Genomic DNA, 13790 nt, shown 5'->3' on the forward strand with positions numbered 1-13790 from the left:
TTTGTTGGAAATAGATCAATGCTATTGTTATTTGAAACAATGAAAAAAGAGATTATTAAATTCTTCCGCTACAAAAATACGAGATAAGATAAAACAGAAATTGAATTTTTTTTTGTAAGTTATCTGGCACACGCTTGATTTCTAAATTTGCTTTCACTCTTATTACTTCCAAGCCTAGTTTTAAATTTGTTGTTTGAATTCGAAATTAAATTATCATAATGTATTCTTTTAGCATTACAAATTACGTTAGCACAAATCTGTTTATAATTTTTCAAACAATTTTGGAAATCTTCAGACAAATTATATTTAAACATTCCACGGAAATTCCATTGGACAAAGCTAGACTTTAATATCCCTTTCGTTAACACATGCGATTTTCTTTTTATATTTAAACTGTTTCTATTTTACTAAAGGGTAATCTAAAGAAGGCGCCTACCGAGATACATTAAGAAAATTGTTATATTTTTCATCAAAGCTGCTTTTTTTATTACTTTCAAAATTTTTTTCACAATAAAGTTCTCAAACTTCTAATTGAATCTTTATTGACTACTTTTTTTAAATAATAAAAAAAGGGTTGTTTTGAAAAATTGTATGATTTCATTAGTAAATGAAATCTGGTCAAAGGACAAATCAACAGTTTTAATCTGAAAACCTTCTATAAACCTGCGCAAAAGGATAGAATATCTTTTGGTAATTTGTAAAATTATTGTTAATGTAGGTGATAGAGGGACTTATATATTTATTTGTCTGGAGGCAGAAGTTAGTAAAGAAATACTAACTCAAAACGCGTTTATATCTCATTTGTCATTAAGTAGAAATTTGTAGAAAATTAACATTAAAATCGCCAGAGACTATTATATTGAATTTATTAGGAATTTTAAAAAAGAGTTACCGACAATTTACGTGCAAAGGTTAAAACAGAACCAGAAGGAGATCTGTAAATCTCTTTAGACTTAAATTGTATAGCAGTCAAAATTAATTTCTTCCGCATACATATAGTAACTTCGCATAGTTAATAAGGTAGTCTTTAATAAAAACCGACACTCACCAGTTTTTACACGCACGTGCAGTTCTATAAAACCTTCAACAAACTTTAAATTACCTACTTTCTATCTTGTTCAGTCAGTGTTCTGAAAATATGATTCTTGTGATTCATTATAAAAGAATATTTCAATTACTTCGGCCCTGTTTCTTATCCACTGAATATTTGTATCAAAAATCCTAATGTTAGAGGAGATTAAGTTTTCGGGAAGGAGGAATCAAAATTTAATATTTCAAGAAGATTAGTATCAAATAGAATGCATTATGCATAATAACGTTAATAAACTTGGTAGTGTTTGTAGGGACAGAGTTCTTAATGTTAATTATTACACTAGAAATAGTCAGAATAATATCATGGGAAGAATTTAAGAGGGGAGTCATTTCAAAGACAAAAAAGGGATTTCCCATTGTCATTTATAAAAAAAACTTCTTAGAATCTGTACCGACAATGCTCTATCGGTTTGCCATCGAAGTTTAAGTGGAATCAATAACGCGTGCATATGCGGAGCGTGCTAACCAGATTAGGATCCAGAAAGGAGCTATGAGACTGCGACATCGTACCAATACGTCTCCTCAAGAGACAGTTCACTTTACTTTTTAGTTATATATATTTTTAGAGTTGACGGGGTGCGCCTACCCGTTTTCGCATATATGACAAGTGAGCGGTGGGACACGAAGCAAGTGGTATGTGGCGCCATACTTAGTTCGCTCACGCAATTAGGTTAGCTGTAGGAGCTAGTTAGGACATTGGTCGCTAAACTGATTGGAGGCTCAGTACCCGTTTGTGGCACAGACATTCGGTCTTATACTTAGGGCGACCGAATGGTGGGACAAATACCGTGCAAATCAATCAATATTTTACTTTAAGTTGCTATATTCCATTAGTTCTATTTTGAAAGCTAAATCAACCAATCAATTAATAATAATTCAATAACTTTAATTTGTTTATTTTTTATAATGCAGTTTTGATACATGAAAGAGTTCACCTTTGTAAATGTTTTTGAAGAGGTCAGAAGGTGTTATCTGTATAGCAGGTGTTTAGGAGATTTTGAAGGATGAATGACATTATAAGAATGATTTTATGGATGATAATGAGAGGAAGATTAATAATTAGAACAGATTACAAATATATTAGTGTTTTTCACTACGATTTATTTTAAATTTCCTCTATATATCGGATGATGTGGGATATTATTAAAAAAAATGACAGTAGAAAAGTGTGATTAAAAATTTATCAGTCATTAAAGGCGAAGGGAACTACTCCCTTTTAAGAGCCAAGGCATGACATTGATTTTCAATAGAAACGTTTTTTTTTTTAAAATCAGTTTCATAATTAATGTATCAGTAATGCTTAATAATCTATGTTGTATAGCCTATGTTTAATAACGTATTAACGTTTCTTTCCGACTTCTGATGATGAAAGTATCCAGATGTCATACCAAGTATTTACTGTTTATCTTCTGAAGAAAACAAGAAGGAGGGTTAAATTTAAGTGCCAGTGTTAATAATTCATAACATTTACTTTCGGGTTTATTTTTAATGTTATTGTTAACAGATTAATGCATCCATTTCTGTCAAAAAACAATACATTTTTATATGTTGGCACTACATACGAGGGGAAGAATATATCACTGGACTCTGAATTTTTTTTATGGAAAAGTGACCTTCTTGATGGGTTTTTCTTTGATAAAAATTTTGGTAACCAAATGTATTTCATTTGTTCAAAGATACACAAACGATATTAAAAATTATTAACATAAATCATGACGGGGGTTTGTACTTGATGTGTTTAACGGGGTTTCATACAAGAAGAGTTGTATTGCCTCGTAGAAAATTATCTAGGCTGGAATTATAGTAAAATCAACGATAGAAAAAAATTTCAGATTATATGTTAGATCCTTTATGGATTTCCTTTTCCATCTATCTTTAACGAACAAGCTCCGTTACTATTAAAGTTAAATGCGGATAGGAAGATTATTAAAGTTAAAGAACTTTAAAGATAAAGTTCTTACTTAAATGGAACATCGGACAAGGGAACAAAAAACGTTTTCTAATGAGAAATATTTGCACTAAATACCTAGATTAAACTAACCAGATGAAACCTGACTCGCAATCGACCGAACAATTGCAAGCTGTACTTACATGCACACGCACCCAAAATCCAATCCAAGAACATTGTTGAGCGCTTATTATGAAGAATAATTTTAATTCCGATTCGAGAATTCGGTTACATTTCGCAAGTGAACCTTATTGTAGATGAAACAGTCTCATAAAAATGCTCCGGAAAGTATTTACGCTTAAGAGTAAGTAATTTGATAAAAAAAAAAGACTGTCGAAAGATCTTTTTCATAAAGTTCTTACAGTGAAACCGTAATTGTATTACTGAAAAACTCTTAAGTTCATAAAAAACAGATTTTTTTTAAATTAAAAATATTTTAAGGGAATACATACCTCTGTATATAACGGCCGGTGTGTTGCTATGGAGGGTAGCGTTTCTTTCAAATAACCTATGAATATATTTAATAGGCTGAATCTGGGTGGATCCCCCTCTCAGCATGGATACCTGAGGGATAGATCCCATTTCTGAAACAACAAAAAATAAATAAATAAAAAAATAAAATAAACAAATAGTATCGTTAATAATTGAACTTGAATTTACGGAGCGGTTCGAAAAAACTGCTGCAACATTTAAAATCTGAATGAATGACGTTGATTATAACTATTTTTTAATTTAAATATAATGTTAATTTAAATCTTATTATCAAATTTTAAATAATTAAAATTATTAATTCATTGAGTTGTGTATGTAACTTGCAGAAATGTACTATATTAAAATTATTACTTAATTTCTTTAAAAGTTGAAAATAAAGTTTTTTAAAAAAAGTAAAATTACGGAATTGCAGTATGATTATTTTATCTTTTAATAATTAATTCATTGTCAATTATTAAAAAATCATGAATAAAAGTATTATTTTGAAACCACAATGTTAAGTGCTTAAATTAAATATTTAAAAATAATGAATTAATCGCTCTAGTTATTTAAATTAGATTGTGCTTAATTTAATCCAGATAATTATATCAATAAAATATTGAATGAATTTCTACAAACCTTATTTGCATAAAATTTAACTAGAAATTATTAATTATCATATTGTATTTCTTTTTGATGTAATTACGAAAAAGGTATAGTTTATAAAAATAATTTTACACGTGTTAGTTTAATTTTTATAAAAAATTAAACCGGTTTTTTAGTATCATTGCAAAACTGGATGTACTCTAAAGAAATATAGAACGCAAAGCCTTGAGATCAAAAGATCGAGTTCAATTTAGAAATTCAACTTGACATTCACTGAAAATATGCTCGGAAAAGAAGGAAATAACTAACCCTCGTACAAAAATAAGGTAAATTTATTGTTCTTGCAGAGAAGGATTTCCTCAAAATATGATAGTAAACTACTCGAGGTCACATTTAATTATCTACATCTGAATATCGGACTTTTGTTATCTTATTTTTTTTTTTTTGTTAATGAAACTCAAAATTTTAGCAATAGAGATCACGATGTAAGTATAACAACCAATGATGTCCAGTTACATTTGTTGTAAAAAATGTTACGATTTTAGAATCTTGGACCTTGGTAAAACTAACAATTTTACAGACTAAAATATACCTCTTACTCGCCCTTAAAGCCGCCTGAGGTTATTGTAGGTAGATTGTCATATAAATATGAAATGCGAATATGTAACCGACCTTGCATTTAAATTTTAAAGTTAATTACTTTAAATATTATAAAATTACAGAGATTTTTATTCGTGCAGGTTTACGGTATTGCAGCAGTATTTACTCGTTACAATTCGATTACAGTAATTCCTATTACAGCAAATTAAATACCACTCTTATTTTCAGCATGTATCGAGTGAAGAGTGTAGATACAAAATTTAGTATTTTCTCGTAATCTCCTTGCAACACGTTATCTTTTAACGATGTTATTTTTTGTTTTATTACCTGTGACTAATTTATTAATTACTGCGAGCTTTTATTTTATTGTGATCGATAAATAAACGCAATCGCTTTTAAACGGACAACTTGATTGAGAACCTGTAAAATTTATTTACTAATTTCGGATACTTAACAACAATAAATGCAGTAGCAATTCATTTTTGACCGCATAAAATAAGATAAAATTTATAACTTAATTGAAATAATTTTGAGAAAAAAATGAAAATAAAGTTTAACTTTTCAAAAGTCTACTATTGTATAATGTATATTATTTATATACATTTATATTAATAAGTAATAAATAACAACATAAGAAAAAAAAGTTTCTTTTTCTTTAAAGGCTGTTACTGCCTTTATTTTTGTAAATAGCCGTGTGAGATATGGATTAAGAGAGACCTTACGATTTAAATTTCATTTTTTTAATTTTATGAAGTAAAGCTGTAACAAAAGAGACATTATTCAGTTTAATCCAGTTTCAATTAAAATCGTTTCGAAGGAACATATAAGTATTTCATATTAAATGCGTATTAAGGAATTTTCCCGTTGCGTTATTTATCAACAAGTTTCCCTTGATTTTAACTCGTGTAACTAAACGAAACGTATAATAACCCTTACGTGATGCTATAGGACCTGCTTTCAAATTCAAGTTTATAATCTGAATTTTCCAGCCGCCGGTTTACTTTGTTCATCGAGACTAATATAACATCTCAGTTCGAGGTTTGTCGGGGTTGTCAAGGTTTCTCAGTTTATCGGTCTGAAAAGATTCTATCAAATACGTCGTGCAGTTTATCTTTCTTCTATAGTCTCCCTTCAAAGATAATAATAAAGTAATAAAATGAAAGTGGTAAAGAAAATTAATATAGTAATAACTAAAAATAAAAATAAATGTGGGGGTTGGTATAATTGTTATCTTACAATGACAAGAACTGTTTTTATTAAACATTAATTAATTAAAGAATGCACCAATTATAAAATAATTAATCAAGTTTAAATAATAACGATAATATAAATGAATTCAGAGAAAGAAAGAAAGAAAGAGAGAGAGGGAGAGAGAGAGAGAGAGAGAGAGAGAGAAATTTTATTCCGATTATTAATAATATAATACTTCGTTATAGACAATAAACTTTATAATAAACAAAAACTTATAATAATATTCTGGTTTGACTATACGATTATTTTAAAAATTCATTCGACTTTTAATAATTTTAATAATTCACACAAGAAAGCCTTGCAATCAATATTTCTGTAAACCATCTATCAATATTTAAGTTTAAGGAATCCTGTTTCAGATTTCAAATGGTAATCCTCGAAGACTTCCTGTTTCTCGTATTTCTAAAAAAAAATTAGGCGACGCTTTTTTTATTATTAAAATTTTTTGTATTAAGTTTTGCAGAAGCTTTTTAAGTATAATGAATGTGCTATTTTCAGCATACTTTTATGAATCATCGATTCATCGGCCGTCCTCTCAAAAAATGATGTTGTCGTACTGAAGATAACAAGGAAAGTGAGGTGTAAACTAGTCTCCTATTGTCCTTTTCGCTCATAAAAATGAGATATAGAAGATAATGTTTTCAATTAAGAATTAAATATCTTAGAAAACCGGTAAGCCTTATAACAGCGATCGATATTAATAATTTTATCATATAAAGGTTTTCTATTTAAAATTTTTCCTAATGATGAACGACTTGACTTCAGAAGGAATGTACAAGTCGTATCAAAAATGTTCTCTTAATGAATTTCCATTAACAAAGTCCATAAAACAATGAAGTCCTAATTCGAACTTTAATGTACAATTAACATGATTAATGATAACACTATAAGGTAATAATAATAACAACAATAATAATAATGTCCTGAGGTAGATAATCCTCACGTCTAGAGGAAATCCCCTACATTTCACGTCCAGGGCGGCAACAATTGTACATATGTACATTACATATAGCTGGCTAATGGGGCACCGAGTATTTTTCTCGGAATGAGTTTTTTCTGTTTAACGTGTCATTCCACTTCAGGTCACTAAGATGGATTTGATTTTTTGGCCACCAGCAGATCATGAACATTTAAATGATTTGGAAATAGACTTATATCACTTTTAGAGCTAGCGGTGTGGCGGCCAGGATCAATGTTATTGCAGGTGTACAGACCCTTCCGTTGTCCACATGCCCCCTGCGATGGCAAGCATGTAGCAATGATGCCCATGTATGTCGGTGCACGGGAGCTCTGAAATCTTCAGTGAGTAGGAGCCTGGAGTCAGTGCAGAGATTGCGCATCCGCTTTCTGCCAGGACATATGCTGGTTTCACCGGAGTACTGGATCGGACCTCCAAGGTTAGTAGCCTTGGAGTGGGGGTGTACCCCGGCGGCTAATTTTCCTGCAGAAGGGATCAAACACAATGTAAGAACTTGAACAACAAAACGTGGCAGAAGGTACGCGTAAACACCCTCATTTAGAAACAGCCGATTCGCCACAAGCATAGAGGAAATGTGGTAAGGAGACAGAGAGAATCAAATAAAATACTGACAAAATCAATAGAGACTTGAAGAAAGTTTTGTTTGACAATAATGCGCCCAAACCAAGATATTTAGTCATTACGAGGGAGAATGGAAACTTTCAGAAGATCAGCCCATTCTTAATTGCCAGAGAGATTACGAATTGTGCTGGTGGTCCTGTCAAGGATATTCTAAAGACTTTTAATGTCTTAATTGTATAAAATATATAAAACTTACGCAAACACACACATACACAATAAAGAACTTTTTCAAGATCTTCAAGAGATCTAAAATCCCGGTTTAATCGATCAATCCAGGCATAAAGTTGGAGTTGGAATTAACCGGTTTACTGCGCGGCTTGTGGAACGGTTTTTAATTGTTCTTAGAGTCGGTAATAAAATTCAGATTAGTTTATTTTTCAATACGTAATATATATCTTTGGAGATAATTTTTAGAAGCAGTGATAACTTTTATTTTCATTTCAATAATAACATTTTCTTGGCGAATTAGTAGTAAGCGTAGAAATTTTGATGGGTTATACTCCGGCCATATACACTTCGTTCGTTGTAAATTTTTATTTACATACAAAAATAGATCTATTATTATGTTTATTAAAATTAACATTAAATATGATAAATTTAAAACTTATATTAAGTTTCACGTATAAGGAAATACTGCATAAATAATTGCTCGGATACAAATTTCAATAGGTTGTAATCGATTCACTCGACTACGTGATAACCACAACATATTTTAATTAATTACGATTAATCAGGATTATTTTTCTTTTTTTTTGTGAGAATTAACTCTTAATTTATTTTTAGATTATAAAGAGGTTTAAATTTAAAAAAAAAAAACTTACGCAGTTCTGCACAAGGAGACCGACGCCCTCTACTTCGCAGCCAGAAACGCTCTGATTTTCAGAGTACAACGCACTGCATATTCCACATATTCCTCTACATATTTCACTTTCAAGTTTCAAGTTTCAACTCGCTCACCACTTTGAATCAGTGAACAAGCGTATGAAAAATACACAGTTAACATAACCTCAAATTCTTATGGACCTTAAATTGAGCATAACTCAAGAATGACTAAATCAATGTTCATAAAATTCTCACGTGCAAAACTTCAGATACAGTACTAAAGCATATCTAAATATCAATGATATTGACGCTGTAGTTTTGGAAATTTTCGAGCCAAAAATGTTATAATTAGGCCTATATATATATATATATATATATATTTATTTATATATACACATATAAGGAAATCCCAGTTTAAGTAGATGGTACTTTCGTACTCCTCATACTTAAAAAATAAAGAAAATTCATTTTCACCCGCTAGCTCAAGCCATGCGACTGAAACTAACCGTCGATAAAAGACGGTAAAGATGATAAAAGTAACCGGTAAAAGACAGTTTATTCGAGAGAAAAGCATGTGAATACAAAAAAAAAACCAAATATCGACTTATGTAAAAAAAAAAACCTTTAATTTTCATGTAGTGTAATATATCATTTAATATAATTTAACACTAGCCAATAACGTCTAGCCAGGGATCGCTGTCCCCTGGACCCTCGACGTGTTCGTATCCTCATGTTTGTGAGAATATTAAGAATGTTTTACAGATATATCTTCATGTTTACAGAAATATTTTAAGATAAGAAATATTAGTGCGTAGAGAATATTTTTCTGAACATTTTGGTGTTTTTATGTTTAAAATAGACTTAAGGGCTAAGTTTAATCAAGCGATTATTAGAATTTAATAGTTTTTTAATAAAGATATAATGTTTAACTCTAGCCATATTAACAGGAAGGGCGTCTTCGTTTAGTCTTGTATGAATCCGTGTGGTGTTTTAGTTGCCGGTCCAGCTGTTGCTATTGATGCAGAGTGATGCGCCGGTCGTATGCCAACGACTCTATCCGGTAAATAACGAATCCTTCTTATGCTGCTAAATATTCCTTATATTTATAATTATTTTCTTTTAAAGGAATATAATCCTTTTCTTTTATTGAAAAATTAATAAATAAAAATAATATACGCTTAGAAATTAAATTAAATAATCTCTAAATTAATTGACAACGGACTGCTTCTATCGGGAGAGAGTTGGCTGAGAGAGAGTTGCCGTGCGCACCCGCCCGGCGCACCACCATTGGTCCGCTCTGCGCCAATAGCAAACATACGACATAAAATAATCAAACAAACCCACACACCATACTTTTTTATGTAATTTAACATATAATAGTATTATCTTTTATCTAAAAAAGTAAAAGGAACTATTAATTTAATTTTCTTAGAAAATTTTACCTTTTTGGCTTAAATTACTATTATGTTCTTTTGAACTTAATTATCAATATTCAAATATTATTATAGTTATAAAAATAATTTCTTTTAATGATTCTACATTGTTATTTATTCCGTCCATTGAAATAAGAATACGAATAAAACGTAAAACAGTTACCGATCGCGTATGAGCAGTAAACAAAATTATAGGAATAACATGCAGAGAAATAAAGAGAATTAAATAGCTACTTGTTCTAACTTCTTTATTAGAAACAGGAATATAGTGATTTATTTTTATTCATTATTTTTTTTTTTATGCTGTACTTTAAGTGGTTTTCATTGAATATTTACTGGCATTTGCATTTGCATTTCAAAAGATTTTTTTATAGTCTCTTAGCAAGTAACTAGGTACCTAAGTTTTCACAAATCTACTCATTTCATTTGAGTCATTGAGAATATCTAAATTTGTTTAAAAATCTGCCTGTCGACGAATTGTATAGCTGAAATGAATATAAAGGAACAGCCATTAACTGTAAGTCTTCAAAAGATTAATTGTTAACATGTTTCATATCCCCTTACTGCTGTATATTGATGAATTTATTTTTAAAACCAAAACATCTTTCTAAATTTTGTATAATTTTGCTTAAATTTTGAACATAATTCTATTTTGTATCAGTTATCTTCAAATAGAATGAAGTACCGATTACGAGAGAATATGAAAACACTTAATATGGTGTAAAATATTTTATATAAATTGAAAAAAAATATGTAAGAATCTATACTTAAAATTTATTTAACATGTTTAATATAATGAGCACAATTTATATATAAAAAAATATATTAATAAAGTGAATAAATCAGCTTCAAGTATGTACTTTATGATTGTAAATTCAGAACTCTTTTAAACATCAATTGTAACAAAGCGACCCCTTTGCAAATCTTCTGAAGTGGAGAAGCCAGTTCGATTGTGAAGTTCTATTCATATTTTTAGTTCCTATAATTCTTGAATGAAGACGATTATTTTATTTTAAGAATAAAATACTTTTAAAAGTAAAACCTAACTATACATTTTACTGACGCATTATTAAAAAATAATAATTTTTAATATTAAATAAGGATAAAAAGCGATATTTAGGTTAAAATATGAATTGTTATCTACAGAGGAAGAATGAAAAAGATTCATGAATATGTTACCCATTTATTGCTAAATTAGTTTATTTATAAGAAAACCACAATTATATTGGTTTAGTTATTAATCCGTTCTATTGTTAATTTCTTCTTAAAATAAAATAAAAATACAATCTATATCCGGATACTGAATTTATATCATATTATAATTATAGAGTGTATTTTAACTAATCTAATTTATTTTTTATAGTTAAAGAAACTGTTTTAATTTATTTTTTATACTTTAAGAAACTGCTTTATAAGTGCATAAATAATGTTTGAAAATGCTTCTAGTGGGTTTGTCGGGTAAAATAAATATTGCAATATTTAGCAAGCTCGACTGATAAATCAATATATTCAATCGCTAACAGTTGACAACATTCACCGACTGATTCTGGCGATTATTTACCGATAGAAACTGGTCTGATACGATTCTTTAAAACTTTGAAAACTTTATTATGAATGCGCGAGGTATTGAGTGGAACGTACTATTTTACAGACGATTGTAATGTTTACCCTGACTAACGATCGTTCATCACCAGATCTCATAATCACTTTTAACTGGAGTTATATTAATGATTTTCTTTCGTGCAGAAATCGGTTGCTAAAATCTACTGAAATCTTTGCTAGACAAAAGTTCTTTCGTGATAGTGGATTGCCCTATCATAAGACAGGTTTACAGTATCCAACCTTTGTTTTGAGAGGTAGACTTCCTTAACAGAAAATTTTTGAAACAGATTAAACCTTAACCCTTAAAACCTTAAGGGTTTCGGTTTGGAAAATGTTTTCTTACAGTCGCTATGTTTAAAAGGGGTCAGTAATATTTTGGGACAGAATTATACTTTTTATGAAGGCTCCATTTAAAGTATAATAAAGACATAAGTCAAGATTCTATTTATCGATAAAGGTATGGGTTTGATATTTTTTTTTAATAGTGACTGTACTTTGAAAAATTGTTTTACACAATTCAATGCGGTTTTTGGTGTACAGGTCGTGTTATTATTATTTTTGAACGTAAAAGTCTACTGATGGTAATGTACGATTCCCGTTGCATTATTGATGTATCCATGAGTTAAGAGGTTTTCAGAGGTACCCGGAACAAAATCAGTCTGTAGGTAGAATCCCCTTGTGGTATGTTAGAATCAAAATAACTGGAACTTTCGTGCGAAGCACGGGTAATAACCCGTGCTCCGATAACGATATCTAGGCATGTATAAGACAATAAATTTGCTGTAAATTATGAACTACTACAGCCAATTTCTAATAATATATTAAATATTTTTATTTATCAATAAAATAATTAGATAGCTAAGTGATTGTTTCCATCTACGATTTTTTTATGTAGTCTTTGGACGTCATAATTACAGTCATTTTGCTTGTTTATTACGCAATATATACTTTTATGTGACCGAATGATTAAGTTTTTATGGTAGTTGAGACACCTTTTATGATGACACCTTTTATGGTAGTTGATATAATATATTTTGAGAAAGTGAAGGGAATGTTTTTGCAAACAAAAAAATTCTTTAGCCAAGTAATACTACATAATTATATACACAGCCGTGAGAACGAAAAAAATTACAAACATTTAGTACATTACAGTATTATCTCGATTTATTCCCTACTTGCGAAATCGATTTGTACTTGTCAGTTTTTGTCTCTACAACGATAGAAATATATCCGTCGTCGTAAAAATTAAATATATTTTGTCTGTCATATTTTTTTGGTTCGAAAACATACTACTTGTATAATGGAGGAACCAGCTTCTATAATTCGCGGACATTACTTACGTTTTAATAGTATAGATGACCTAATAAAAACGACCTAATAAAAATTCGATACCAGTGCGTGTTAAAAAAATAACAGCAATACTGAATTTGTAAAGGAGAATATGATAGTTATTCCTAAACCGCCCTAAAGGACTTTAGATCATTTAGCAGGAATGAAAATTCTCAATGAAATTGATTCTGACAAGTAGAGAATATCATCAGAGAAGACTGCAATAAAATGGATGTTGATGAGCAAATTCAAAAACAGAAATCATCGTTTTATCAGATTATTGGGGGGTGATCTCTTTATTACAGTTCCAGTTTTACTTTTTTTTTCTTTTGTTTAACCTCCGGGTCCGCAGTTAAGCATTACTGCAGAGGATGTGATGAATGATTTGTAGCGTGTGTGAAAAATGCCATGCCTGACCGGGATTCAAACCCGGGACCTCCGGGTGAAAGGCCGAGACGCTACCACTCGCGCCACAGAGGCCGGCTGTTTTACCTGCACAAAACTAAAATCACTTTCTAAAATCAAGACTTATTTTGAAAAAAAAAATTATATAATAGTAAAAATAAAATGTTTCATTTTATTTCAATAAAACAAATGTTTTCATTGTTTAAATGTTCTAGTGCTCTGATTTTTTCCACAAAATCTGGAAACTTAATATTCGTAAGACTTGCTTTTAATAACTTTTTTCAATAATAAGATCAATTCTTTTTCTGTAACCATCTTCATGACTTACTAATTTATATGAAAATAAGACAAAAACTTAACTCTTTTACGTCATATTTATATCGTACCGCCCTCGGAAACAATTGGGACCTAACTTCAGATTACAACTGTACAGCAATTGTTATATTTACGAGAGGTTATCTCTAAAGTAAAGACCGTGTCACTGTAAAAAAAATATTCTGAAAACTTTAACAGCATTTTTAAGTTCAGATGCAAACAAATGGTAATCAGAAGGAGCTAAGGATGGACTATATGGTGGGTGATCGTAAATTTCTCATCCGAATGTTCTCAGTAAATCACGTTTCGGACCCGC

At 30.0% G+C, this 13790-nt stretch overlaps 1 protein-coding gene across 2 annotated transcripts in view; it reads right to left on the bottom strand.

Annotated features, from left to right (window-relative positions):
* Positions 1 to 13790, bottom strand: part of e (nonribosomal peptide synthetase ebony) — a 105690-nt gene that overhangs the window by 55495 nt on the left and 36405 nt on the right. For both annotated transcript variants that reach the window (XM_075376397.1, XM_075376402.1), the window contains exon 2: positions 3493 to 3624. In XM_075376397.1, the coding sequence (XP_075232512.1) occupies positions 3493 to 3622 (130 nt within the window). In that variant the 5' untranslated portion in view covers positions 3623 to 3624. The remainder of the gene's footprint in view (positions 1 to 3492; positions 3625 to 13790) is intronic.

The sequence above is a fragment of the Lycorma delicatula genome, chromosome 1, assembly GCF_047948215.1.
Source record: "Lycorma delicatula isolate Av1 chromosome 1, ASM4794821v1, whole genome shotgun sequence".
NCBI lineage: Eukaryota > Metazoa > Arthropoda > Insecta > Hemiptera > Fulgoridae > Lycorma > Lycorma delicatula.